The sequence below is a fragment of the Scheffersomyces xylosifermentans genome, assembly GCF_036884685.1.
Source record: "Scheffersomyces xylosifermentans strain CBS 12540 chromosome Unknown RJT20scaffold_1, whole genome shotgun sequence".
Taxonomy (NCBI): domain Eukaryota; kingdom Fungi; phylum Ascomycota; class Pichiomycetes; order Serinales; family Debaryomycetaceae; genus Scheffersomyces; species Scheffersomyces xylosifermentans.
The window spans coordinates 222,231-246,618 of record NW_027042939.1 but is presented as its reverse complement, the minus strand read 5'-3'; the positions used below and the strand labels follow the sequence as shown (position 1 = coordinate 246,618).

At 40.4% G+C, this 24,388-nt stretch overlaps 8 protein-coding genes and 1 non-coding gene across 9 annotated transcripts; 5 read left to right on the top strand and 4 right to left on the bottom strand. All coding sequences in view use genetic code 12, as the record gives it.

Moving 5' to 3' along the window:
* Window positions 1-2,210: 2,210 nt before the first annotated feature.
* RJT20DRAFT_131751 (uncharacterized protein) lies at window positions 2,211-3,062 on the top strand (the record flags this gene model as incomplete). Its single annotated transcript, XM_064918073.1, has 1 exon — window positions 2,211-3,062. The coding sequence occupies one exon, from the start codon at window positions 2,211-2,213 to the stop codon at window positions 3,060-3,062; it is 852 nt and encodes a 283-aa protein (XP_064776634.1).
* Window positions 3,063-4,078: 1,016 nt separating this feature from the next.
* Window positions 4,079-5,450, top strand: RJT20DRAFT_7201 (mitochondrial 54S ribosomal protein mL38). Its single transcript, XM_064921171.1, has one exon. It carries the CDS (start codon window positions 4,160-4,162, stop codon window positions 5,336-5,338), a length of 1,179 nt encoding a protein of 392 aa, XP_064776633.1. The 5' UTR covers window positions 4,079-4,159; the 3' UTR covers window positions 5,339-5,450.
* A 1,314-nt stretch (window positions 5,451-6,764) lies between these two features.
* RJT20DRAFT_123593 (uncharacterized protein) lies at window positions 6,765-7,334 on the bottom strand. The gene has a single exon (XM_064915985.1). The coding sequence runs from the start codon at window positions 7,268-7,270 to the stop codon at window positions 7,055-7,057; it is 216 nt and encodes a 71-aa protein (XP_064776632.1). The 5' UTR covers window positions 7,271-7,334; the 3' UTR covers window positions 6,765-7,054.
* An 813-nt stretch (window positions 7,335-8,147) lies between these two features.
* On the top strand, window positions 8,148-11,336 carry RJT20DRAFT_148538 (uncharacterized protein; the record flags this gene model as incomplete). The annotated part of the gene is made up of 7 exons (XM_064918983.1): window positions 8,148-9,883; window positions 9,911-10,149; window positions 10,186-10,277; window positions 10,299-10,368; window positions 10,402-10,445; window positions 10,476-10,576; window positions 10,601-11,336. The coding sequence occupies 7 exons, from the start codon at window positions 8,148-8,150 to the stop codon at window positions 11,280-11,282; spliced, it is 2,964 nt and encodes a 987-aa protein (XP_064776631.1). The 3' UTR covers window positions 11,283-11,336.
* RAD32 (DNA-directed DNA polymerase eta) lies at window positions 11,337-13,655 on the bottom strand. The gene has a single exon (XM_064915984.1). It carries the CDS (start codon window positions 13,592-13,594, stop codon window positions 11,348-11,350), a length of 2,247 nt encoding a protein of 748 aa, XP_064776630.1. The 5' UTR covers window positions 13,595-13,655; the 3' UTR covers window positions 11,337-11,347.
* Window positions 13,656-14,412: 757 nt separating this feature from the next.
* On the top strand, window positions 14,413-14,484 carry RJT20DRAFT_t24. Its single transcript has one exon. It is a non-coding gene; the product is annotated as a tRNA-Cys (tRNA).
* Window positions 14,485-14,514: 30 nt separating this feature from the next.
* RJT20DRAFT_7116 (putative metalloreductase) lies at window positions 14,515-16,617 on the bottom strand. The gene has a single exon (XM_064921168.1). The coding sequence runs from the start codon at window positions 16,204-16,206 to the stop codon at window positions 14,596-14,598; it is 1,611 nt and encodes a 536-aa protein (XP_064776629.1). The 5' UTR covers window positions 16,207-16,617; the 3' UTR covers window positions 14,515-14,595.
* Window positions 16,618-19,285: 2,668 nt separating this feature from the next.
* Window positions 19,286-21,748, top strand: ADAEC (Adaecp). The gene has a single exon (XM_064921169.1). It carries the CDS (start codon window positions 19,612-19,614, stop codon window positions 21,322-21,324), a length of 1,713 nt encoding a protein of 570 aa, XP_064776628.1. The 5' UTR covers window positions 19,286-19,611; the 3' UTR covers window positions 21,325-21,748.
* A 1,183-nt stretch (window positions 21,749-22,931) lies between these two features.
* RJT20DRAFT_89579 (thiosulfate sulfurtransferase) lies at window positions 22,932-23,894 on the bottom strand (the record flags this gene model as incomplete). The annotated part of the gene is made up of 1 exon (XM_064921277.1): window positions 22,932-23,894. One exon carries the CDS (start codon window positions 23,892-23,894, stop codon window positions 22,932-22,934), a length of 963 nt encoding a protein of 320 aa, XP_064776627.1.
* Between the last annotated feature and the right edge of the window lie 494 nt (window positions 23,895-24,388).

Sequence of the window (24,388 nt, the reverse complement as noted above, 5' to 3'; positions counted from 1 at the left end):
CAAGAATGCTGCTATTCACCCCAAGGCTAATTACAAGTATTTTCAGGGTTTTAAAAAAATTAGAGATGCTTAACTACTGACGATTGAACCACTTGCCGTGTAGTCTTTATGGAGTGGTTGCTGTGATGAGCTCACAAAAACTCAGGCCCAGAAGAGCTTCACACAAAAATGTCGCTAATTTTAGTGAGAACGCCGTGGAGACAGCATAGAGAGAGGCATCTATCACCACTGTTCCAGTAGAACAATAAATTAACGAGGGATTTCTATTTTTTAGCTGGTTATATAAGCGGAAAGGTAGCAATGTAGCATCGGTCCATCGGCTCGGAATAAACCATAATGTTCTCTGGCTGGTTCTTTGCGGGATAGGCTTAGTTTCATGGACGCCAGTGTTCTAAGTACTCCTAAATTACATTTTCTCACTGTCCTGGAACAGTCCCAGACACAAAAAAGAAGAAAGAAGGGTTTGTAGCTTATCGCTGGAGCCGTTTGAAAGGTTGGGCCAACTGGCGTGTCATAGTACTCTTGACCCCAATAAATAAAAAAATTGAAGGGGTATTTCACAAATCCGCAAGAGGCTATCGTTTCAAAGTCATTCATCGGAATTAACATTCGTAATACGTCCAGAGAAGGTGCCATGCGTATCCTAACCGCAACAAGAACATCTGGTACACATGGGAAATAATTTCTGGTATATGCTAACCTGGTGATTCATTGGGTCAGGTTTTATATTTTCTAGGTATTCTCCCATTCGGTTTGTTAAACGGAGAACTGTACTGTCGTCTTGCTTATGGCCCAGCTTCTTAGACGGGAAATAAGCATTTATTCGGATAAGTACTGAGGTTATTACCTCAATTCCGTATATTTTTTTGCACCATTATTATTATTCCGCATTGCCTAGCACTATATAGAGAAAGGCATTTTGTGACGGTATGGGATAATATCTCAAGGCATTCTTTGATTATCAACCTCCAGTAATGAACGGCAATCAGGAATGGCGGGAAATCTGGAAAAGCAACTTTTGAAATGCACGAAATCTTGAAATGTCAAGCACAACGGATGCTACGCCAGTACTTGGGGCACCTCTCCCCCAAGGCCTTATCCATGCACCTCTACGACCCACGAACCACCACCACAACCACCACAACCACCTCATCCACCACGGTCCGTTTCAAAGCCTAACACCAGCTCCCAAAAGCAATAGTTCTGCCAGTACCTGAAACAAACGCCACGCCGTGGGTTTCACCCTAATGCAAATAAGACACACACGCACATGACTCATTGGCCCTCCAACCTTCCTAAAAGGGACTCGGAAATTGTCCCAGATCTCCCCAAAATCTCCCCAAATCTCCCCAAATCTCCCCAAATCTCATGTGGTGCACGTCGCAGCAAACCATCACTGCTACTCCATCCTCATCCTCTGCACACCATCCATCCTGAAAGCCGTTTCAAGACAAGGAAGTGGCATGGCGATACCGGGCTTGTCTCCTTCCTGCACCGCCCAATGCTCAAAATGCCATAGTTAACGGCTGCCAGATACTCCTTCTGTTGTGTCGTGCTTGGGGCATAATCGCCGGTCGTGTCTCCACCGCCCGAAAAAAGATTGTGATTATGTGGGATAATATCCATAATGTTATAGGCATTAAATTGGCAGTTTTATGGGAGTCAAAATATATAATTAGGAGTTGTTTCTCTTTCTTTATTTGGTAGACAACGGATTCAAGAAATAGTTGCTGGACGGCTGTTTCTATCCATCGACGTAGCCAAATAGTTCTTTCGTTGCTGACGACTATATGTTGCCAGTATAGTGGAAACCAACAATCCCGAGGGTAGTCCCATAGCTTATCGTGCCAGTTTGTGTAGCATCATCCCTGGTGACTCCCGAGCCCGTGAAACCGATAGAAAACCACCCACCAAGTTGGTTGTTTCACGGCTTTTTCCAGTCCTAGTTAGCAAAAACAACCCCTGGGCTGTTGTATCACTATTAGAACACCCTTGATTCACACAAACCACCGGCTTCCCCTTGACTCCACAGCGCTAGCCCCAGTCATTCAAACAATAGCTTCATACAATCTCACTAAAATTGTGTCACACTAAATCCACGCGCATGTTCTAAGGACATTGATTATAATCAATACCATCTATTCCATTTCCAACATCATCAAAGTTATACCAAGCTATCCATATATACACAGTAAAGCATCACCTTCACCATGGATTGCAACACAGTGGAACTGTACCATGAGTTCCTCAACCAAATGGAATCGTGTGAATTTAATAACTCCTTAATTAATTTAGCCACCTCCCCTTCACCAGAATCGTTCCCCAATGTCGCACCACCAACGCCGCACGGCCCTACAGCCGTGGGGACAACGTTGCTGGCATCAGGACCAACTCCAATCCCTACCGTGCCCCATAGAACATATCCCCACCACAGCCACTTGAACTTGGCAAGAGCCGAAGTTCGCCCACAAACTCCCAGTGGAAATAGCAGTCTAGAGAACGGCCCTGCGCCCTCTTCCATACGGCAGGGTTTTGAACACCCCTTCTGGAGGGCCAAGGCTGCAACCTTGAGAGAGCCGCAATTGCTTAATCTCAACCTTCATCTCGACATTAATACCTACTACGATAAATTAACTGGTTTAATCTATCAGATCCCTTTTTCCCATGGACCCGAGCTGATTACGAAGCCTGTACAATTGAAAGAAAAGAACGAGTTTAACGAAGACTTCTCCAAGTCGAATTCTCTTCCCTTCACAGGAAAATTCATTGAAAGTGCAAAGTCACTTTCTGCATCGCCTTCTTGTAGCGATCTTTTCATACATTCGGCAAGTGCTCCTTCTCCAATCTATAATGAGTTCATCACTCGTTGTGATTATGAGCGAGAAGACGACGAGTATTACTCCGATGATGGCGCTGAATTAGTCTATGATGACGAAGACGATGAAGACGACGAGATCAATCCTTTAGCTCCTGGTCTTTTCCCTAAGATGAATATCAATGATGACGAGAAGTTTATGAAGTTTGACACTTTACCTTTGACGCCGTCTTATGTTGCAAGATAGTTACTCTTCTTGCTACGAGATATCCATTACATCAAACTACACAGGGATTCCTTATAAGGACTAAGGACTACAGGCCATGACCAACAGTCACTGCAGGTCTTAGCATTCAATTCGTAATAATTGTATTTTAACGGTACTTCTTTTCATGGTAAATCTAACATATGACTTTAATTCCTCTATACTTTAGGTTGGTTTGGGCTTGTATAATAAATGCTTCACTTGATGAATAAAGGTTAGTGTGCGATGTAGAGTGACAAATGGGTGGTAAAAGGGGGGGAAGTATCAAAACGAATGGATATGAACCGTAGGAGCTAAGTTTCTGAAAATAGTATGAATAGGGGCCATTTGCTGTCCCTAATTGAGCTTCATTCCTTCTAGCTCTGAATTGAACTACCTCTATGTATATTTATATATATATATGGAAAGAACCAGGATCTCTTCCAAAGCACACCTTTCTATTAGTGCACGTACATTAAACATCATCAACATCCTACTGGAACATCGCAGCACCTGCTCCATGACGAATACAATACATATAATACAATACAATGTACTATACAATTACTGTACTATGGAATACTATTACTATACCGATTCAAAATATACTATACTATTCACCATACCTTACCATCACTATACCTGTACTATTTTTGTATTATATACTACTACTGTATTATAACTATTACTGTATTATGTACTATTACTATACTATACTGCATTATAGTCAATGAGTACCACCAAATATACACACAATAACAACACAATTTAAATTAAAAAAAATTAGAAACTTCTCCTTTAAACCTTCCCACTGACTCTCTGAATCTCTCAAATCCCCTGTCATTCCTCTAAATACATCTCATCATATCTTCCTTGTCACTATTAAATTACATCCTCTCTCTGGATGCTCCCTCTCTTAATAAAATTTGCAGCTTCTCGTAACCACTGGAAAAGGACGTGCGCCGCCCAAACTGAAAAAATCGAACTTTTCAGGACAAAGAAATCGGTATACTTTAAAGATTATAAAGAAGACGGCTAAGACGGCTAAGAACTTGGTTTTACTGTAGAAGAAGAGGACTAATTGCATCTAGAAGTGAAGGATGTTGAGCCGTATTAGTTTGAGAAGGTTTAGCGTTTTGGGAGCAGCCAAAGCGGCCCAAAAAGCCGAGGTTGACTGGATTGCCTCGAAGAACCAATGGAGCTATTTCAACGACGAATCGTATGTCAAAAGACTGGAAAGCTTGAAGTTGAACAAGCCAGAAATCAGAGAGTCGTTGTTATCCAACAGCTCGGAATCAGGTCCAGCTTCGATTGAAAATTACAGCCAAAGATTGGCATACCATTCTCCTGTAGCCATAGACGAGACATTCAAGATGGCCTACGAGATGTTGGAAACAGACGCCGGATTGATCTACAAAAACATAGACCGTTTCAGAGCAAAGTTGAAAACGGCCACGGACGAGAAGGAAATCGAATTCTTAAAGAAAACCATAGATAAGTTACTCGTTTCTGCCGAAATTCTGAACCCTGAAGTGTTATACAATGCTACCTTCAACCCAGCATCAACTTTGGACATGTCCCAGCCAGTCTATAGACAGTTAGCCAAAGAAAAATGGGAATCTTATGACTTGATGATCACAATGCAAAGATTGGAGCAACTCCATGTGATTCCAGATACTTTGCCTACTTTGGAACCAAAAGTTGATGTTAAAGTAAAATTTCCACATAACTTAGAGGAGGAGTTCAGTTCATGGGTCACCCCTGGTGAAATCTTACCAGCATATGCCGTAGCACAACCTCCTACGATTCAAATCCAAGAGTTTGATACTGTTGAATCTAAACAGTTGTATTCTGTTCTCATTGTTAACCCAGACACACCAGACTTGGCTACCAACTCATTTTCCACCACTTTGCAATACGGATTGGCCAATGTTCCATTAGACAATGTCGATAATGTCATAGATACTAAGAAACTTTTGGAGAACGGCGACAAATTCACATTTAAGGACTATGTCCCATTAGTGCCTGAGAAGAACGCCCAGAACCAAAGAGCATGTTTGTGGGTATTCAAGCAAAACGGAGAGCTTTCTATTGGTGATGTTGCCAGAGAAAACTTTGATATTAGAGCATTTGTAGAGACTCATGGATTGAATGCTGTTGGAGCTCATGTGTGGAGACAACACTTTGACAGAAGTGTTGAGACAGTGAGGGAGCAATACGGCTTGGGTAAGGGTAGAGTATTCCGCAGAGTAAGAGGAACCAAGCCTATCATTGAATAGGTTGACGATGATGTAGATTGAGGAAATGTATAAAGTTCAGTGTAAATAGTAATCAACGATACATAGTTCATTAGGAGGAAATGGAAGATGTAGGAGAAGAAGGAAAGTGAAGAAGAGGAGGAGGAGGAGGAGGAGGTGGTTGTGGTGGTGGTGGTGGTGGAGGGGTCGCATCATCAAAACTAAAAGAATCACCAAACAGAGAGATGACAGTTTGGGCTTTCACTACGTAATACATGAATCCTACTAGTTCACTCATAGTCCGAATCAATATCCTCTCCTTATTATTTATTTGGGATTTGAAAGTGTCTTACTTCTTTATTCACTGCAAAATGAAGTTGGGTGCAAAAAAAAAGGGACAATAAATCGTGTACCAGTAGATGTAACGATGTAGGGACATTATATACTTTTAGTTCTGTAGTGATATTAATAAGGGTGAAGCAAGTTAACCAGAACAGCATCTTATTCTCTGGTCTCTGTACTTGATCTTATTCCAATTTGCAATAGTCTTTTCACTTACTCCTTTATTACTGTAGTAAGTAATCACTGAATGGTCTCAGTGAATTAGTGTGTTCTCTCCCAGAAGCCAAAAAACCCTCAGTAATCTCTTGTGATCTCTTGTAATCTCTCGGTAATCTTTCTCGCTATTTTGAGTTTTTCTGCTCGTCTTCACAGTAAATTTCCATTAACTGCCATCACTGTTCACCCTTTTTCCTGAACACCTCACTATTTTTTCCTCTGGACAGCACTCTTAGGTGTCTCAGTAACCACTCCTGTTCCAGACTAGGCGCTATTTACTAGGGACTGTTCACTATCCCTTTACTCACTACTCACTACTCACTGCTGTCGAATGAAGTGAAGTGGAAATTGATGAAATTGAAATTGAAACGAGACGTTATGAAAGACTTGAAAAAGAAAAAGAAAATGCTTGAAATCAGCTTGAAAGTGGTGCTTAATGCTTGAAGGACCTTAAGCAATTGTACAATCGTGTTCGATTAATCGAACTAATATTTTTGGAGACAAGGGACCATGGTGATGCGAAATCGCATTTACTCTTCACTCATTATACCAAGAGTAATGTGATAATAGAAATCAAAACCGTTGCAATGACTGATCTACCAGCCGAAAGAATATTAGAACCACCCTCTGCAGCACCAATAGATGGTTCACTAGATGTGCCAGATGTGGAGCTACTTGCACCAGAACCTGAGCCGGAGCCGGAACCAGATCCCGAACCAGAGTCAGAGCCACCAGCTGCAGAAGATCCTGAACCAGAAGATCCTGAGCCTGAACCTGAGCCTGAGCCTGAACCTGAACCTGAACCTGAACCTGAACCTGAACCTGAACCTGAACCTGAACCTGAACCTGAACCTGAACCTGAACCTGAACCTGAACCTGAACCTGAACCTGAACCTGAACCTGAACCTGAACCTGAACCTGAACCTGAACCTGAGCCTCCGGTAGGAGCTGCCGTTCCTGTTGCAGTACATTTAGGACATGGTTCCGTTACAATTGTTGTAACCTTGTCGGTCACAGTAACACAGTTACTACCATCCCTCAGGCAGATTGTCTTTAGTCCTTCAATGATCGACGTAGTTGTGTACCAACTACCGTTAGAGTCAGTGGTAATAAGAACATCACCAGTATCAGTGGACACAGATCCATCTGGGTTTGTTGTCACAAAGGTAGTGGTGTACTCAGTTGGTTGAGGTCCAGTGATCAAAGAAGTAGTCGTGTACCAACTACCGTTAGAGTCGGTAGTAATAAGAACATCACCAGTGTCAGTGGAAACAGATCCATCTCTGTTTGTTGTAACGAAAGTAGTGGTGTACTCAGTTGGGTTAGGGAACATAGATGTGGTTGTGAGCCAGCTTCCGTCAGAACTAGTAGAAATGAGAACAACACCGCTATCGGTCTCAACAGAACCATCTGCATTCGTTGTCGTGATAGTAGTGGTGTACTCAGTTGGTTGAGGTCCAGTGATCAAAGAAGTTGTGGTGTACCAGCTACCATTCGAATCGGTAGAAATGAGGACATCTCCAGTATCAGTGGATACCGAACCATCTGGGTTGGTTGTCGCAAAAGTAGTTGTGTAATCAGTAGGTTGCCCACATCCAGCATCGTCTCTACCACAAAGAACTGGTCCTATTAATAAGGAAGTAGTGGTGTACCAGCTTCCATTTGAGTCTGTCGTGATAAGAACATCCCCAGAAGAGTGGAAACAGAACCATCAGAGTTAGTAGTCACGAAAGTAGTTGTGTACTCAGTTGGTTGCTGAGTTGATGCAGCAGAGCTTGATTCAGCAGAACTGGATTCAGCAGAGCTGGACTCAGTGGAACTAGATTCGGCAGAAGATGAAGCAGCAGAACTGGATTCAGCAGAACTAGTGAAGCAGCAGAACTGGATTCAGAGGAACTAGAAGCAGCTGAGCTGGATTCGGCGGAACTAGATTCGGCAGAAGATGACGCATATCCCTACTCTCTTTATTACTATCCCCATAACTCTCCTCACTACCAACCCTCCCCCAAACTACCCTCAGTCAATAATACCCCCCAACTCCTCTCCTCGCTCTCGCTAAAAGCTTTTTTTTTCTCCCTAAATTTTAATCTGCAGAAAGATGTTTCTCACTAAAATTATAACGGCTCCACAATTCCAGTTGTAGTGTTCTTTATCTTCTTCCCTTCTTTCTTTCTTCCCTTTTCTTCCCTTCTTTCCACCTGCCTTCTTCTTTATGGATGCTTAGACACCAATTGGCATAACTAACCCACCGATGAAATATCCCTAGAAACAGAAATCCTACACTCACACAACTATGCTGGAGAAACTCGATGAACACCGAAACGAACTTCGTGCTTTGAATGAAAGAGCATGGAACGGTGAATCCGTATATTCCACAGCTGGCAAATTGGACTCGCTGTTGAAGAAGAATACAACGTTTATCAAGAAAATCAGAACCTCAATCAACGCCGAGCAATACGGTGCAATTCTTAAGGAAATCCAGACGGTTTCCTTGGAAAAGTATCTCTCGGAGATCATCACTTCGCTTAGTGAAGTATTATTCAAAGTGTCTCGTAGTGACGATATCCTAGCTGCTATCGAAATCGTCCTGGCACTTCACCAAAGATTTGCCAGCTTATTCACTCCTTATTTGCTTGTAAACTTATTGGTCGGCGTAGCCAATCCTAACCGTCTGCAACTGCAAAATCATATCACAGAACTGGATAAAGAAAAGGAAGAACTCGCCAGAATCTCTCGCCAAAAGAACCTATTGAGACTTATAGAAGAATTCTCCCTTATTGGTGTATTCAGAACACTCAAAGATTGCAACAGAGAGTCTATTCCAGATGAAATCCTCCGCAAGTTTGCTAAGCAGGCTGGTGAGCCCATCGCTATAGTGGTATTGAAAGATATATTGAACTTCGAGATAAGGCTGGGTGCATCTCTCTCCATAGCACAAGCCTTTCTAAAGAGATTTCATCATATCATTTATGATGAAAACAACACATTAATAAACCTGGATCATAGAACCCTATTACAGCAGATCTTCAAAATCTATACCGAAGCCGTATTTGATATTCAAGTTGACACACATAAGAAAGTCCAACGCTTGATAGAAAGAAACAAGAAAGCGTCTATACGAACAGGACGTATACTTGAAGAAAATACCATCGAATTGGAAGAATATCAACAGTTGCTTGAAAAATTTGTAACAGTAGGTGAGTATTTGTCTACTGTTGTTGGGCTAAAACCACCAGTCTTAACCAATGAGGAATCCTTGAATGAAGCAGAATCAGTTGTAGAAGTGGTGAAGCAAAAGTCTTTGAACGAAGATGACTTGGGAGGAATATGGGAAGACATCAAGGAGAAGAACTTCTATACGAAGATCCCTACCTTGGCCGAATTGGCAGAAGAATTTGATACTACAGAAGCATTGCATAGTAAAGATGGAGAGAAGATAGAGAGCTTTTTGCTTAATTTTGAAAGACTCGGAGACATTGATGTCGAGAAGCTCGTTATAGAATTCAACAGTCTCAAATTGAACAATAAGGCTACCAGAAATAGACTTCTACGTTTCTTCATCGAAAGCCCAGATATGAGTGTCTTGCGTTATTACACTCGTTTCTTGAAAATCAATGAAGAGAACTTGAAAGAGGTCATCGCAGAGTTAATCGAGTATTTGGACAAGGGATTTAGATCCCAAATTTATCACAACAAGTTAAATTTCAAGAACATATACTTCTTTGTCGAGTTGATCAAGTTCAAGATGGTCCCCACACATGTCATATTTCACAAGATTAGAAGCTTGACCTTGAACATCACATCTACAAATAACCTTGATATTCTTTCCGTCTTCTACGAACATGTAGGTAGATTCTTGTTAAATGAACCGGAATACAGAGAATTAATGCTCGAGATGATTGCACTTTTGAAAGAAAAGAAGAAAGGTCAGAACCTTACTATCAACGACAAGCTGGCCATTAACAACTTATTGATCATCATTGATCCGCCAGTCACTAAAGTTCTTAACTTGCAAGGTCAGCAACCGGAGTTAAATCCATACCAAGAATATATTAGAAGGATTATAAGAGTGGAGTTAAATAGTAAGACAGCCCCAATAGTTGCTAGCGAACTAAAGAAATTCGACCTCAAAAATGACAAAAAGAGTCTTCAACAGGCCATTGAGTGTTTTTCTAGTCCTGAACTGTTAAACTATGATAATATTCCTGCTTTGGCACAAGTTCTTGAGAAAGTTTCTAGGAAGAATAAGTCGTTGTTAACGACTACAATTGATACTATGATTGAAAAAGTTATACGTGGATTGGAGGAAAATGACTACCGCTTAAACAGAGCAAGAATGGCGCATATAAAATATATCGCTGAACTCTACAATAACAAACTCTTGAACTTCAAATTCTTGAACGATATGTTATACAAAATAGTTGTATTGGGTCATCCAGATAAGCAACCACTTCCAGGAAATTACAAGATTCCTACAGACCTTCCTGATAATTACTTCAGAATTCAATTGTGCTGTTTAATGCTCATTTCCGTCAAATCCATTTCAGCCGAGTCGAGTAGACCTAAGCGGAAGGCTTCAAAGGCTAAGAGCGTCGATCGCCAAAATGAAATTAATAAAGAGCTTTTGAAGAATTTCCTTATTTTTTTACAGTATTATACTTACTGCAAGGAACAACCTATACCAATGGAATTGGAATTCAGACTTAATGATGTCTTAGTCAAGTACATCGATTCTGAAATTTATAGATTTGGAGACCTATGGGAATCTGTTTCTAGATTACAAGAGGTAGCTGAGAAGAATAAGAAATTGCGTCAAGATGAAACGTATTCTGAAGTATTTGAAGAGGATGATGAAGATGACGAAGATGATGATGAGGACGAAGAAGATGACGAAGATGACTATTATGAGTATGATGACGAAGATGATGATGATGACGAAGATGACGAGGATGACGATGAAGATGAAGAAGACGACGAAGATGGACTTGCCGTATCAGATGACTCGGAGGAAGACACAGAAGAAGGAGATGACCTGGACGACGAATTGACAGATCCTATAGAACCTCAGTTGTCTGAAAAGGAACGACTTAGAATTGCAGAGGACAAGAAGTTCGCAGCGGATTTGGAAGAAGAGTTTCAGAAAATTCTTCAGGACTCATATGAAACGAATAGGACAAATCCTGTAACAGCTCGCAGCAAGTTCAACGTACCCATTCCTTCTCGATCTCAACTTAGTACGTCAGAACCTGTCAATAGTACAGGAAAAATTGCATTTAGCCTCATGACTAAGAGTGGAAAGAAGACTAACATGAAGCAACTTAACCTTCCCACCGATAATAAATTTGCGGAGTCTCTTCTCAAAGAGAAGGCACACCAGCAGGAGCATAAAGAAAGAATTATGAATTTAGTAATGGGTATGAAGGATTAGAATTAATTATTACATATTATACAGAATAAATATTGTGGAGTAGATGACATCAGTATGATAAATTGCTAGGTTGAACTGTTTATCTTATCTGAGAGTTCTAAGGCATAGTGAAAGTCATTGTGCTCAATGGCATCAGATATATCCATATTGCATTTTGGACAAAAATGATTCTGAATAAGCTCTTCTAGTAGACTTGTGTCTTTGGTTTCTTTCTTTTTATGAGATACAAGACTTTGAAAAATATCAACTTTTTGCTTCTTGCTTTGAGTAGATATTGACTGCTTAGGGGTGACATCAGGCTGTATCCTTCTCTTATTAGTTTTGGTCAGGTCTAGAGTAGGCAGTTTTGATTTGTTTTTTCCAGTGGGCTTCTGTAAACGGTTTTCGTTATTGAAGTTATCGAATAGTTTCTTAATGTACTCAGCGTCTTCTTTCGAAGTGTCCTTTTTGGCTCTTTTGCTATCTCTTGTTAATTTGTCTTCCTTGGGTGACTCGATGATATTCTCGGAGTTAAAGTCACTGAATAGTTTGCTTATATAGTGCTTGTCATCGCTGGAAAGGTCCCTGTTGATCTGTTGTGGGATCTCCTGCTCCATATTTGGGGCAGTATTATTGACTTCTTCAAACATCTTCTTAATGCTATCTTGATCTTGTTTGTCTTCTTTTCTTCTTCCAGCATATGATTCTATTGAGCTGGAATCACTATTCTTCACAAAATTGGAGATCGTTAAGGAAAGATTGGCAAGAGGAATAATTTTTATTTTATAAGCACTCACCTTCAGTTCCTCCAACTCTTTTAATGATTTTCCACGATTTAGGGCTGGAAAATTAGATGACGACTCAAGCACCTCTTTCAATAATCTTGTTCCAGTCATTTCAAAATGCTCCCAAAGTCTTTCTAGCGATCGAAATTGTACAAGAGGAGCCTGTTTTGAATGTTTTGTACCGTTATATGAAGAAAAATGAATCGCTATTGTCTTCGGGCGCTTTAGAATACCCTTCACTTTGACCACCTCTTGCAGCATCGATAAACGTAAGTTCTCTTCGTCTAACTCTATCATCCGATTATACAAATCTCCAGCAAATACTTTTATCCATGAGAAGGCATCTCCCAAGGTCTCAACGGGGATCTTCTGAATAAAGTTCTTTCGCGACATCATTGATTTTACAGCTTCCCTATGCACCAAAGACAGCTTATGAATACCTCTTACTATATTGAAAATCTTCTTTGCTAATGGCAAATCATCATGGTATTCGTCTTCAAGCATTTCTAGTGTAACGTTCTCTCTGATATATTGAAAAGAATTCTGATCTGGTGGAACTCGAAGCTTTTGCATTGCTAGGTCTCCAATCTTGCCTCCCATTCCTGTTACGTCCGTCAATTTGAAGTTGTTCAAAAAATTCAACGTCAGCAGATTTCGTATTACTGTTTGATTGTCCGGTTTTTTAAATCCTGCTGCAAGTTTTGCTACAAGCTTGTTGTTTGCTATTCCTGCTGATGTGGTGTAGCCCATCGCGTCATATAAAGCCTTTCGTATATCCAAAATCACCATTGAACCAATGAGCATACACACGTCATCCCAATCATTGATTTCTGGTCCTTCATTTCGCCGCTGAGAAGTACTTAGAATCTCATCTTCTCTGCTTTTGCTATCCTCTACCGCTGACGGTATAACAACTCCTTTCCATTGCAACACATCGGGCAATTCTGGTGGAAGCTTTGGCAAATACTCACTACCACTTCCATTTCTACATTCTGGAAATAGAGAAGTGATTTTTTCATACACCAATCGACCTAGATCGAGATATGACTCGTCGACACTGGCCTTCTCTACAAGGTCACAATGTTGGTGTAGTACCTTTATGATTTTCCTGCTTTCTCTTCTGTAGGGATCCAAGGACACTTTGTGGGTTCCTTGATATGGAAAACCTTCAACATATGACCAATGAGACTCTCCTTTTTTGAAAACGGCAGCATGAGCACAGACTAGATCTGGGCATTTCTTCTTTGCTGACTGAACAGTATCCATTCTACTAATGCCAAATTTACGAGCAGCATATGATACAGCTATAAGAGACTGCCATTGAACACAAACCACAGGTGCTTCTACCGGCAAATTCAACCTTAATTGTTCCACCTGAGCAAAAAAAGCATTCAAATCGATCAACGAGATCACCGATAACGGCAGTTGGTAAGATAGCTTTGGGTCATTCAAGTCCAATAAGTCTTTGAACGTGAACTTTGAGCAAGTCGAGGTGAAATTCGTACGCAATTTCTCCCCCGTTTGTATATTTGTTTCCTTGACAGACATATTTAATTAGCTAACACGGATTTTCTACAGCGTGCCATTGTCTGCTGTTAAAGAAACAGCCAATGCAGACAATGATAGAAAGAAGAACAAGAACAAGAAGAAGACACTTTATCATCTCTCTTCATATTTTAATCACTAATCGCAAAAATTATGTTAGTCGCGACTCACGCGCCTGCGAAAAATAAATGGATGCAAATTGATGGCTGCAATGTTTTAGTGGGAGGAGTGAGCTTTTGTGTTAGTAGATGCTGTGTGATAACATATGAGGTAGGATGAGGTTAGTGAAAGGTAAGTAGTACTGGTAACTAAGTACAATAAGAAGTAGTAGGGATTTTTATTCGAGGGGGGATTCGAACCGGGGGTTGTCGAGGGGAAGACAATGTGGGGCAGGCTACATGTCTAGTCTTCCAATGGGATGGTTAATGTGTTTGTATCTGGAATATTACACAGATGGGTGCTAAGAGAAAACTTAAAAATTGAATGGACCTTCATTTGTTCGTTCATATCTTAGTTGAGGTCTTTGTGAAAATGATTTATCAGCAACCACTATCCTATCCTACCACTTCAAATAGGCACAATCAATTGATAGTCTCATCTAGACTGTGGTTTCTTTTTTTTTTTACAAAGTGTATCTTTATTACTAACTAGCTAAACGAAATAGATAGATAAGAAGGCAGTGAGATAGTGATCAAAGAAACTCCGGGGTGAAAACTCCATTCCAAACCCTATGGTGGTTTTTAGTGTTTTGTGGTGGTCACGTGACTTATAACGTGCACTTGCGTCACATTACTGCTGGTTGGCGTATTATAAGCATGTTAGCTGGTATGGCGCAGTGGTAGCGCAGCAGATTGCAAATCTGTTGGTCCTTAGTTCAATCCTGAGTGCTAGCTAATGTTTTTTTTTGCATCCTCTAAGATTTCCATATGTTGACTTAAAGGTTGTTATTATTCTATTGGCGATCTTCAACTCTATATGCTATTCATTTTTCTAAACTAATTGCACTACATTTCATACAATTCGGAAAAGAACTGAAAATCTTTTCCACTTGACCAATCCTTGCAGTGTGAAATTAAGCCACGAGGACCACAAGAAATCAACCACCTCTCGTCTAACGACTCTTCATTAGCCACCACGTCAGCCAATACTTCATCCAACACAGGTCTGCCTAGATTCACTGAAAATGAACCCTTCTTTTCTCCTCGTTCTTTGCTACCTTGCAAGTCTGACAATTCTATGTCTGTGCCTTCACCACTTAACAAACCGTCGGCCTCTTCATCAAACAAAGTAGTAGTAGCTTGTTGCAGACTCGACCCATTACCTACTCCTGTGACGTAAATGTGAACATTATCTGGACAATTTGGTAGTAAGTGATCCAAAATGAACATATCTTCCTGGCTTCTTACACACCAGATTAATCTGATTGGAATGCTTCTGTTATTTCCCAGAAAATACTTGAAAATCGGCAATCCAAAAGAAATTCCACTTCCTCCACAGACTATCGATACTTGCTTTGCGGTATTGAAAAATTGAGGAGGCAATGAAGGAAATGGCCCAGTTAAGTTGTACAGTGTAGTGATATCGATTGGAAAATTTGTAGGCTTTTTAACAATCAAATCAAGAGTAGTATCGTTTTCATCGTTTACTGATGCTAAGGTGAATGGATGTGTTGGTAGGAGCCATGCGCTGATGTTTGTAGCAGGGTATCCTAATCTTATATGCGAACCTGCTAAGTAAGCAGGGAAAGTTACTGGTCTAGCAACTCGTATAATCTGCAAAGATGAATGGGGAATATTCTCTACTATCAGTATATCTTGCACTGAGTAACATATTAAGAATCTTTCATACAACTGATACATCAAAAGAAGTACATTCAAGATTGCAATTGCTGTGACACCTGGCCTTGCATGGAAAGATATTAGGAAGACGAACAGCCAAGCAGTAGCATTGTGAATGACGTAGAACACCTGGTAGTTCTTTCTTCTCAAGTATCTCACTGACACTATTACCAAGACAATCAGCAATACAAATACTATTACTCCAAGGAAGTTGTCGAAGATGCGTAGTTTGCTTAATAGCACTCCTTCAACAGTCCATTTGTAAAAAAATCCCACCCCATGTAATACAGAGGCTAGAGCTACTAGTCTGGAGATCCATTTATGGAGGTTCAAGACCTCCAAGTAGTATCCTATCTGGAATCCAGCGATGTTTGCTGGTCTGAGGACGAGAAAAATCAAAAATGGTAATGAAGCATATGCCAATCTTCCGAATCTCTTGACCGCAGTTACGTAGTTTTCTGATAAATGTTCAATGTTGTAAACTCCGATAACAGCAAAGATCGTAGCCCAGCCTACTACTGCGATGCAAATGGGTATTTGGGTTAGAAGTCTCCAAGGGCTTCTAGACTTGCCTGTGGCACCCCAATTCTTGAAGTATATCCATTTTCGAAGTGAGATGCTCAAGATGTGAAGAATCGATATCACAAGAACGAAGTAGCCGTACTTGATATTCACGGTGTGATGATGACCAGCGTGACGAGGAATAACTGTAATTTGGTCAGATTCATGCCAATAGTTTAAACGGTTATTCATCTTGGCAGAGAGGGTGTACCCCATGTTTATTCCAATTATACTCTTTATCTCAATTGGATACTTCTGCAATGATCGATGCACCGATCTGTTTTTCAATCGCCGGCTCTAGGTTTTTTTCCAGTCGGGGCACACAATCCTGTGATTGCAATCACCAAGGTCCTGCGCTAATTAACCTCTCTTGCGCGCGTTAGTAGTCTATTGCACTTGGTGCAGCAAAAAATCGAATGATATTGTTGAGTGGACTTAGTCTTCCAATTCGGAGCGCTCCGGAGAATTCTTAAACTTTTCACGGCAGTTGTGGTCCGCTGTAAAGGCGATAGTAGGAGGCTAATTGCAAAAAAAGCGGATCCCTGGATGTCTATTTCCACTTTGCAGATACCAAAAGCTTCCGGCAAGGGCTAATACTTGTTATTATTAACTGTATTATTGGATGTTGGATGTTTAATGTTTTGATGTTTGATGTTGGATGATTTTAGCCTGTGGAAGGTGATGTTTATAACCTGCAAAAAAAGGCTGATGTTATTAGTGAGACGTGAAGTCATTTTTGCTGTTTTTGAACTGTGAAGGCTGCGACATGTCAAGGGGTATTTTTATATATAGAGGAGTTGTAGATAGAGACGGAGAAAGTAGATGGTTTGAATAGCTAGGGAGGAGAAAAATGGGAAAGAAGAATAGATATGGAAAGGTTGCCATACGAAGCTATATTACGAGTTCCAGATGTTATGGCTGGGTTTGTGGATGGTGCATGTGTACGTGAGTGTGTGTCAGTCATTAATTGAGCCTGAAGTGGGGGCGCAAGTGTAAATAGGCTGTAGTACGGCTATCCAAACGAAGTTGATTCCATTTTAGGTACAGATGTCTGGCTCAGTTCCAAACAAACAGCTTGCGAAGCAATCAGGTTCGAAGTGGATGAGGCTAGAATCAGGCTTCGTAGTGTGGCCCATCGGGAATAGGAGGCCTTTCGGAGAAAATTTTGCAATACCGTAACTGTATCCAGATAAAGCTGAATGACCGATAGCTGCACCATATGCGTATTGTGTGAGATCATTTGCCTCGACTGTAAGATCGGTCTTCGCTCTGTGTTTTCCCATCAAATAACTCGGTCGAACCCTTTTTATTCACATGCAGCGAGAGCTGTATTTTTGAATGCTAGCCAAAAAAGGGAAAACCCTCCATTCATATCGACATGGCCATGGGACTCCGATACATTCTTGTACTAAAAATTTTCTCAATTCAGTAACCCCGTTGCGTGACTACTGGGCTGGTATAGACTATGCATTAGAATCAATTTGCAAATCCTTCGTTTGCCACAGGTTCCCCCCTTTTTCGTTAAAGTATCCCCCAATGAAAAATCCAGGTGATCATTTAGATACATTGAGATAGATAATGCAAGAATTTGCAGGGAAAATGCATGGAAAATTGTCTAAAGTGATTTTGGTTTGGAAATATACAGACAGATCGATCTCACGGGGTAAAGTTGAATTGCTGGTACCTGTGGAATCGTTGATGTTTGAAGTCTTCTTTCTTCTTATATGGTTTGACTACGGTATTCAATCAGAACATATTTCAGATAAACGCATAGGCAGCATGGAAGACTCAATATGTACTTAGCCAATTTCCGTTAAAAAATTATGTAAAATGCGGTTAACACCTCTTGCATAAGAAGCTGTGTTTGGTCGAGTACATCTAATTCATTTCAGAAGGATTTCGGAAGTATTTCCTAACGGAAAACGATTAACTTTATCAATTACACGGAAATCAAATACAACATGGTATTAAGATCTGTTGCTGTCATCTGTTATCGATGTTGCAAATAATGGGTGACGTCCTCATCAACCTCAATTACTGCAAATTGACTTGCTATATGAAGGTTCAAGATTCTGACCTTGCTACCATCTCTAACGCTCTGTCAAAGTAGAGGAGAATCTCAAGAGAGAGGATTGGCAGTAGTTAGCACTGATCTTCACACTATATTTAGAACATTCTCCAGCGACACCGACATATGCAAGACGCAGCCAACTTGTAAAGCAGAAATGGTGATGGTGTCGTTATATGCGTAAACAAATAGCCGCCAAAGTCAACTTAATCGGATTTACATATTGCCTACCTAGTGACGTCGCTGAGGACACAGAACCCTTGTAATGTCATTACTATTTCTATAAATGAGGTTCGGATAATAATGTTGACGTACTAGCCTCTGGCATGTCCGCGCGTTGTCCATAGGACCTGCTTGGCCAAAAAATCATGTGTAATTACAAAATAGAAAATATGGAATACCAAAGAATTTTCTAGAAAGTTCGGCTCTTTCCACACCAAATTTGGAAGTAAGAAATAAAGGTACAGAGATCTACAAAGTCCAACAGAGACTCAGAACCGCAATTACAATCACCAGTAGTTAATGTTGCTTTTATTGTTGCATCCTAACTCTTCAATTCTTATTAGAGGGACCATTGGCACTTGTATGTAGGAGGCGCTTATTCCAACGAAAACCACGTTCGAAGTGATATATCTTAATTATGGATCGGATATACCAAAAGACAAAACTATTGACTTCCACGGATACCTGCCCTCAACGGGAAATCTAACATTAACATTCTCTCAAACCTATAGATCCTTCTCTCCTAAAATGTATTCTCCTGATTTTATGCGTACTTGTAATTCTATGACCTCTTTATTGTACCCCCTGATTGTGATCATCAATAATGTTGGACTATTGCGACAACGCCACGTCCTTTATATCGACATTACCGATAGGAGAACCTTCTCGAAGTTTCACCGTCCATGCTCATTCAAGCGAGTCAGGTAAACTCCTCACAAAAGAAATTAAACCTTGCCACATACTAAGAACGAGCCAAATCAGAATTATATTTTGCACGTAATCGTAGCCATTACCAGCCCTATGCATGTAAGGTGAGGCAATTCAGCACTCTGGCATATAGGCACGAGGTGTAAAAATTTCTAGAGAAAAAATAAATTAACGAATTTTCTTAATCATAGCAGGTACATAATCTAAAATTCAAAAAAATATTATTTTTTGTGATCGGCAGCAACAAACAGCCCTAGTTATTCCTAATTCTATTATAGTAAAGTATATGGAAATACAGGAGCCACTCTCTACTTTCTCTTACCAGTGTAGGAAGGCTTTTGATATAAATATCTGGGTATATCCAATTATAATTGTATAACGAGAAAATAAATACTTAACACAAACGTGACTCTCGATAGAACCTTCACTCTTAATACCTAGCACCCCTAATTGAATAGCTTCTACTAACTGGTTTTCACTACCATATATCCTATCATTCCAATAGGTTCCAAAGTTTCTGAAAGCTACCACATAAAGTTCCTATCTTGTAAGCTTGTACGGACTATAGTTCCATACTTCAGCTTCTCAACTCCTATATTCCCTCACATTTTCTAAACTCCGAAATGGTGTACTCAACGGAAAGCGCTAAGTGGAAAGCATACCAATTCAGCGACCCATTCGCCGCTGGTTTATTTCTTGTTTGTAACAAGATGAACAAATTCTTCTGTCGTCCTGACTGTGATGCTAGACCTCCTACTGGGTTGAAGTCAGAGATTGAGTACGCTGCTAATGGTACTGCTGCTATTAACATGGGCTACATTCCATGTCTGTATTGTGACCCCTTAAGTTTGCCTACTGTTGATGTTAATTTGTTGTTGAAATGTGTTGTGGCTGTGAACAACCAAATTGGCTTCTTACCTCCCTTCGTCGATGAAAATGAAGACAGGAACCTTGAGAACATGAAAACATGTATCCTTGATTCTAAGAAAGGAAACATAAACCCTGCCACTGGTACTTCTGTTGTGTCAATTGACAACAAGAACGATGGTTTATCTTCTCCTATTTTAAACTTCGAAGGTAAGGGTGCTTCTTTATCTAAGAACGATTCGGACCACTATAAATTGGTTGACCTTGCTTGCAGACATTTAGCTTTGGCTGCTGCCGTTAACATCTACCAACCACAAAGCACTAAGGGTTCCATTTCAGCTAAAGACAACTCTGAGCCATTGAACAGTTCCAAGAAGAGAAGAAGAAGAGGTGGTGTCTTGGGATTCAAAGAGTTGGCTGCTAAATCCAAGCTCTCCGCTTGGCATTTTCACAGAGTTTTCAAGTCTGTCACTGGATTAACCCCTAAAACCTATGGTGATAAATGTTGGGAGTTTATCAAGAACCATAAGGAATCAAGTGGAGAACAATTATATATACCCCAGAAGTCAAGTCCGCCAACTTCGTCTTACACTTCTCCACTTCAAACTCCACCAAGTTACCAGACTCCGGTCTCTTCAACTTTTACAAACGAAAAGCCTTCGTCTCCTTCAGCATCAACTTCACCTGATCATCATCAATTTGATGATGATCAACCTCCATCCAAAAAGATAAAGATCGAGCCATCATACTGGATTGGCAAGTCTTCAGAAAACTTGAACATGGATAACGAAATAGGATTAGAGATGTCTCAACCTCCTCTTTCTAGCAACAACTTCAACATTGTTGGTCCAGAAATTTCATCCATTCCCAATCAAGCTTTCAATGGCGATATTCACAACAGATTCAATAGTATTGCTACGCTTCCAAATGACATAAGCCAAGTTAGCTTTAACAATAGTTTCAACCAGCCAGAGTTATTTCCGGCCGGTTTTGAGAACAACAAGACAACTTATAATAGAGTTTCATCGGCACCAAACTTATCGTCTTACTCCAAATTTCCTAGCACGTTATTTGAACAGACTCAAATTCTGGCTGGACCAACTGAGTTTGTTGAAAGCTTGAAACAGGAAATGGAATCCCCAATAATAAATGAAGTTCCTACTTCAATCGAGGAGATTTTCAATGACACCACACCCATAAATGATAGAACAGTTCAAGAACTCAATGAGCTGGTGGTGGATATGAATTCCGATCACTTCTACGAATTCCAGAAATTTGTAGACGATGGAGTAAATGCTCAATGCTTCAACTATTACTTGCCACAAGAGGAATACAACATGAATTCTCATGTTAATTCTACAAGCATTGATTCATTATCAATGAATGAAAGAAATGATGATCTCAATAACCAAGACATTGGTCTTGTTGGTTTATGTCAAGAGAAGTTAACCACTCATATTGGATATTAGAGAATTATGGTCATTTGATGTACATTAGTTTTTTATTGGAAGTTCTAATACTAGGGTATATAGAACTATTTAATAGTATGGCTTACATTTAGGTCTTGGTTTGGTATAAATTTTTAGTTTCCTGGCGGAATCAATTCAAATAGTAATATAGCTTAATTCACTTTGAATCCATGATAATCACATGTAATTTTTACATTAGAGAACTGTTATTGTCAAGCACTAATTCATATGAACTGGACTATTAACAGCACCTTAAATAAGCAAAACATGTAAAACATATTCTTTTTACAAACAAGTATGGCTCACTTCGAGCACCAAACACCATAGCCTAAAGCTGTCCTCCTTGTACTATAGTTACGCTGCTGCAGTGACTCTTAAATTCTGTTCAGCTGCTAAAATGAATTCCATTTTGGGAGGCCGGCCTTTACTAACAATAATCAAATGTGAAATTATTCATAGACGCCAATCTGGCCTCGGCTTACATGGATAGCATACATGGTGTATCGCTACAGAAGGGAGGACCGGATAATGCTTGAGAAGTTGACAACTTTGCCAAGAAGAAAGACGTACTAAAAAGATCGTTTTTACAGAACCACTCTGTTGTCCTCTTCTGGAGTTCGGGTTCTGGGGAAGACCCCTTTCACAGAGGGGGTGTAAAGACGCCTCTCCAAGTTAACTAGCGCAAATAGACCAGGTTTCGTGACAGTGGTTCGGCTAATTCCAGATCACGCTTCTTTTACTGGAGGTTACATTGCATCTCTTAAGGAGAGGTTTCTCAGCCATCTAAGATACCAACAACGCGCTTACCCATGGGTAATTTCGACTCTGAATAGCTTCTTACCTTTCCTTTCAAACGCAGCGAAGCAATGTTGACTCCATTGGGGTCAATTGTTCTGCCGTTTCTGAAAAAGTGTGATCTCTTTATATCCGTTAGTAAAATGGGTGCAAAGGCACGTTGCTGCACCTCTCCTCATAATCTGCACCAATGATGAATGGTATTAGAAGCGTTGAGAAGACTACAGGCTGAAACTCCGAAATGACTCTTATGGTTCTTGTACCCGCCTGTGTTTCTCTCCAAATATGTAACGGGAAGTTTAAAGTCCTCGACATACATCTTATTCGGCAGGGCTCCCATTATCAAAGTGGCTGCAACCCGATTGTTATACATTTTTTTAGATTGCAAAAAGAAAGGTTTGCTAGAGGACATTGATAGGGGTGTTCAAGTTGGGGGGACTATAGTTCATACTGTGCCCTATTCTCCTATTCCGTGCTATAAAGTTAATCTGAAATGTGAAAATTTAACTCTGTCTGGTGATTAAAGCTTATAAATCTAAGTAACATGAGGTTATATGTGACCCTTTATCCGATCATTGTTTAAAGTTTGTCGTACGACTAAAATATACAAACACAATAATGGAAGAGTTGTTTCCCGTGATAAGGTCACCTTGTTCAAGGTAATTAGAGTTTCCTTCAAGTACCCCAAGCGGATATCCGATGATAGTATACTAGCTATCAATTCTATCAATTAATCAATAGTGTGCAAAACGTTTATTCATAAAGTAACAAAAGCTTTTCTCTACAATGGTTTTAAGTTTTCTAAGTTGTACTTAATAATCCTTTTTAATAAATTTCTCCGGTGCTCTTGATGCCCATTCGGTCCAGCTTCCATCATAGACCCTAATAGGAACATCTAAACCGATCACCGATTGAATGGCAAATTTTAGTATCACAGCAGTGACTCCAGAACCACACATGACAATAATTCCCTTTTTTCCGTCTACGAACTTATCGTTGGAGAGATCTAAGCCAAAGTCCTTTTGGAAAACCTCCAATAATTCCTCCTTGGATTTGTAAGTCTTATTACCTTCATTGATAACCCTGCTAAAAGGCAAGGATAAAGATGATGGAACATGACCTGAGCTTAACCCCGGTCTTGGTTCTGGAACTTTTCCAGTGAAGCGGTCGTTTGGACGAGCATCAAATGCATAATAGTCCTTAGCCAAAGCGTCAGTCTCGACCAAGTTCAACAATTCTTCATATTCGATGACTTGGTTCTTGTAGTTTTCATCGAATTCACTCTTGGAGAAGATCTCGTAACCTTCATTTCTACCTTCCAGAGCCAATGATGTCAGAAGTGTAGTAACTTTACCCTTCTCTACCGGATACTCCGATTGTTTGTAAGTAAGGTAGTTGTCCAACAAATAAACTCTTGGATGTCCAAAGAGGGCAAACGTCCAAGCAGCACGAGGACTTGAAAAGATCCCAGACTTGTCGTAGACTACAACTTTATCATTCCTTTGAATGCCTAGTTCACCAATTGCCTCTTTGAAAAGATCATAGCTTGGCAACATGTGGGGATACGGCGATACCGGTAATGAAATGGCATCGAGGTCGAAGAATGCTGCGCCTGGTAGTCTCTGTTCGTTCAAGAACTCTTCACGTCCATTCTTAGGGTTGTTTGGCATGTACCAAGTAGCATCCACGGGGACAACTCTTGAAGCTGGAGTGGACGTAGCCACGAGTGCTCGAAAGGCATTGGGAGAAATGGTGGAGAGAACCGATCTGCTCATGACAAATTGAAAGCTATCGGCTGCGATTTCAGTTGCAAATGTTGCCAGTATAACGTCAGAGCAAAATCCTGTGACGTCAATGAGATTTTCTCCGGTGTCAATCTCTCAATTGGTAGCAGGTCGTCGACGTCAACGTTCAACAAAAAGATCCTCAATAACACAAATTGATGGGGATAATTATATCCCATCAATTATTCATTGGCCTACAGTATTATCCACGATAAGCGGAAAAAAATGATGTAATGCGGCGTGCGTGTTAATGTAGGAAAAGAGTGCATAGTACAGATACAGGGTGATTCAGGGAGATTCAGGGAGATTCAGGGAGAATTAGGGGATGCGTTGGTGCAGTTGGGGTGAACAGTAGTGGTGCAGTGGTGCATAGAAGAGACGTAGAGAGAGAGATTGTGGATTGGCAAGATGCAGTGGTGGGGAGGGAACGGGGGGTGGTAGCAGAAAAATGGTGTGGTTATTGAGGTTTTAGTCTTTATAGTTTT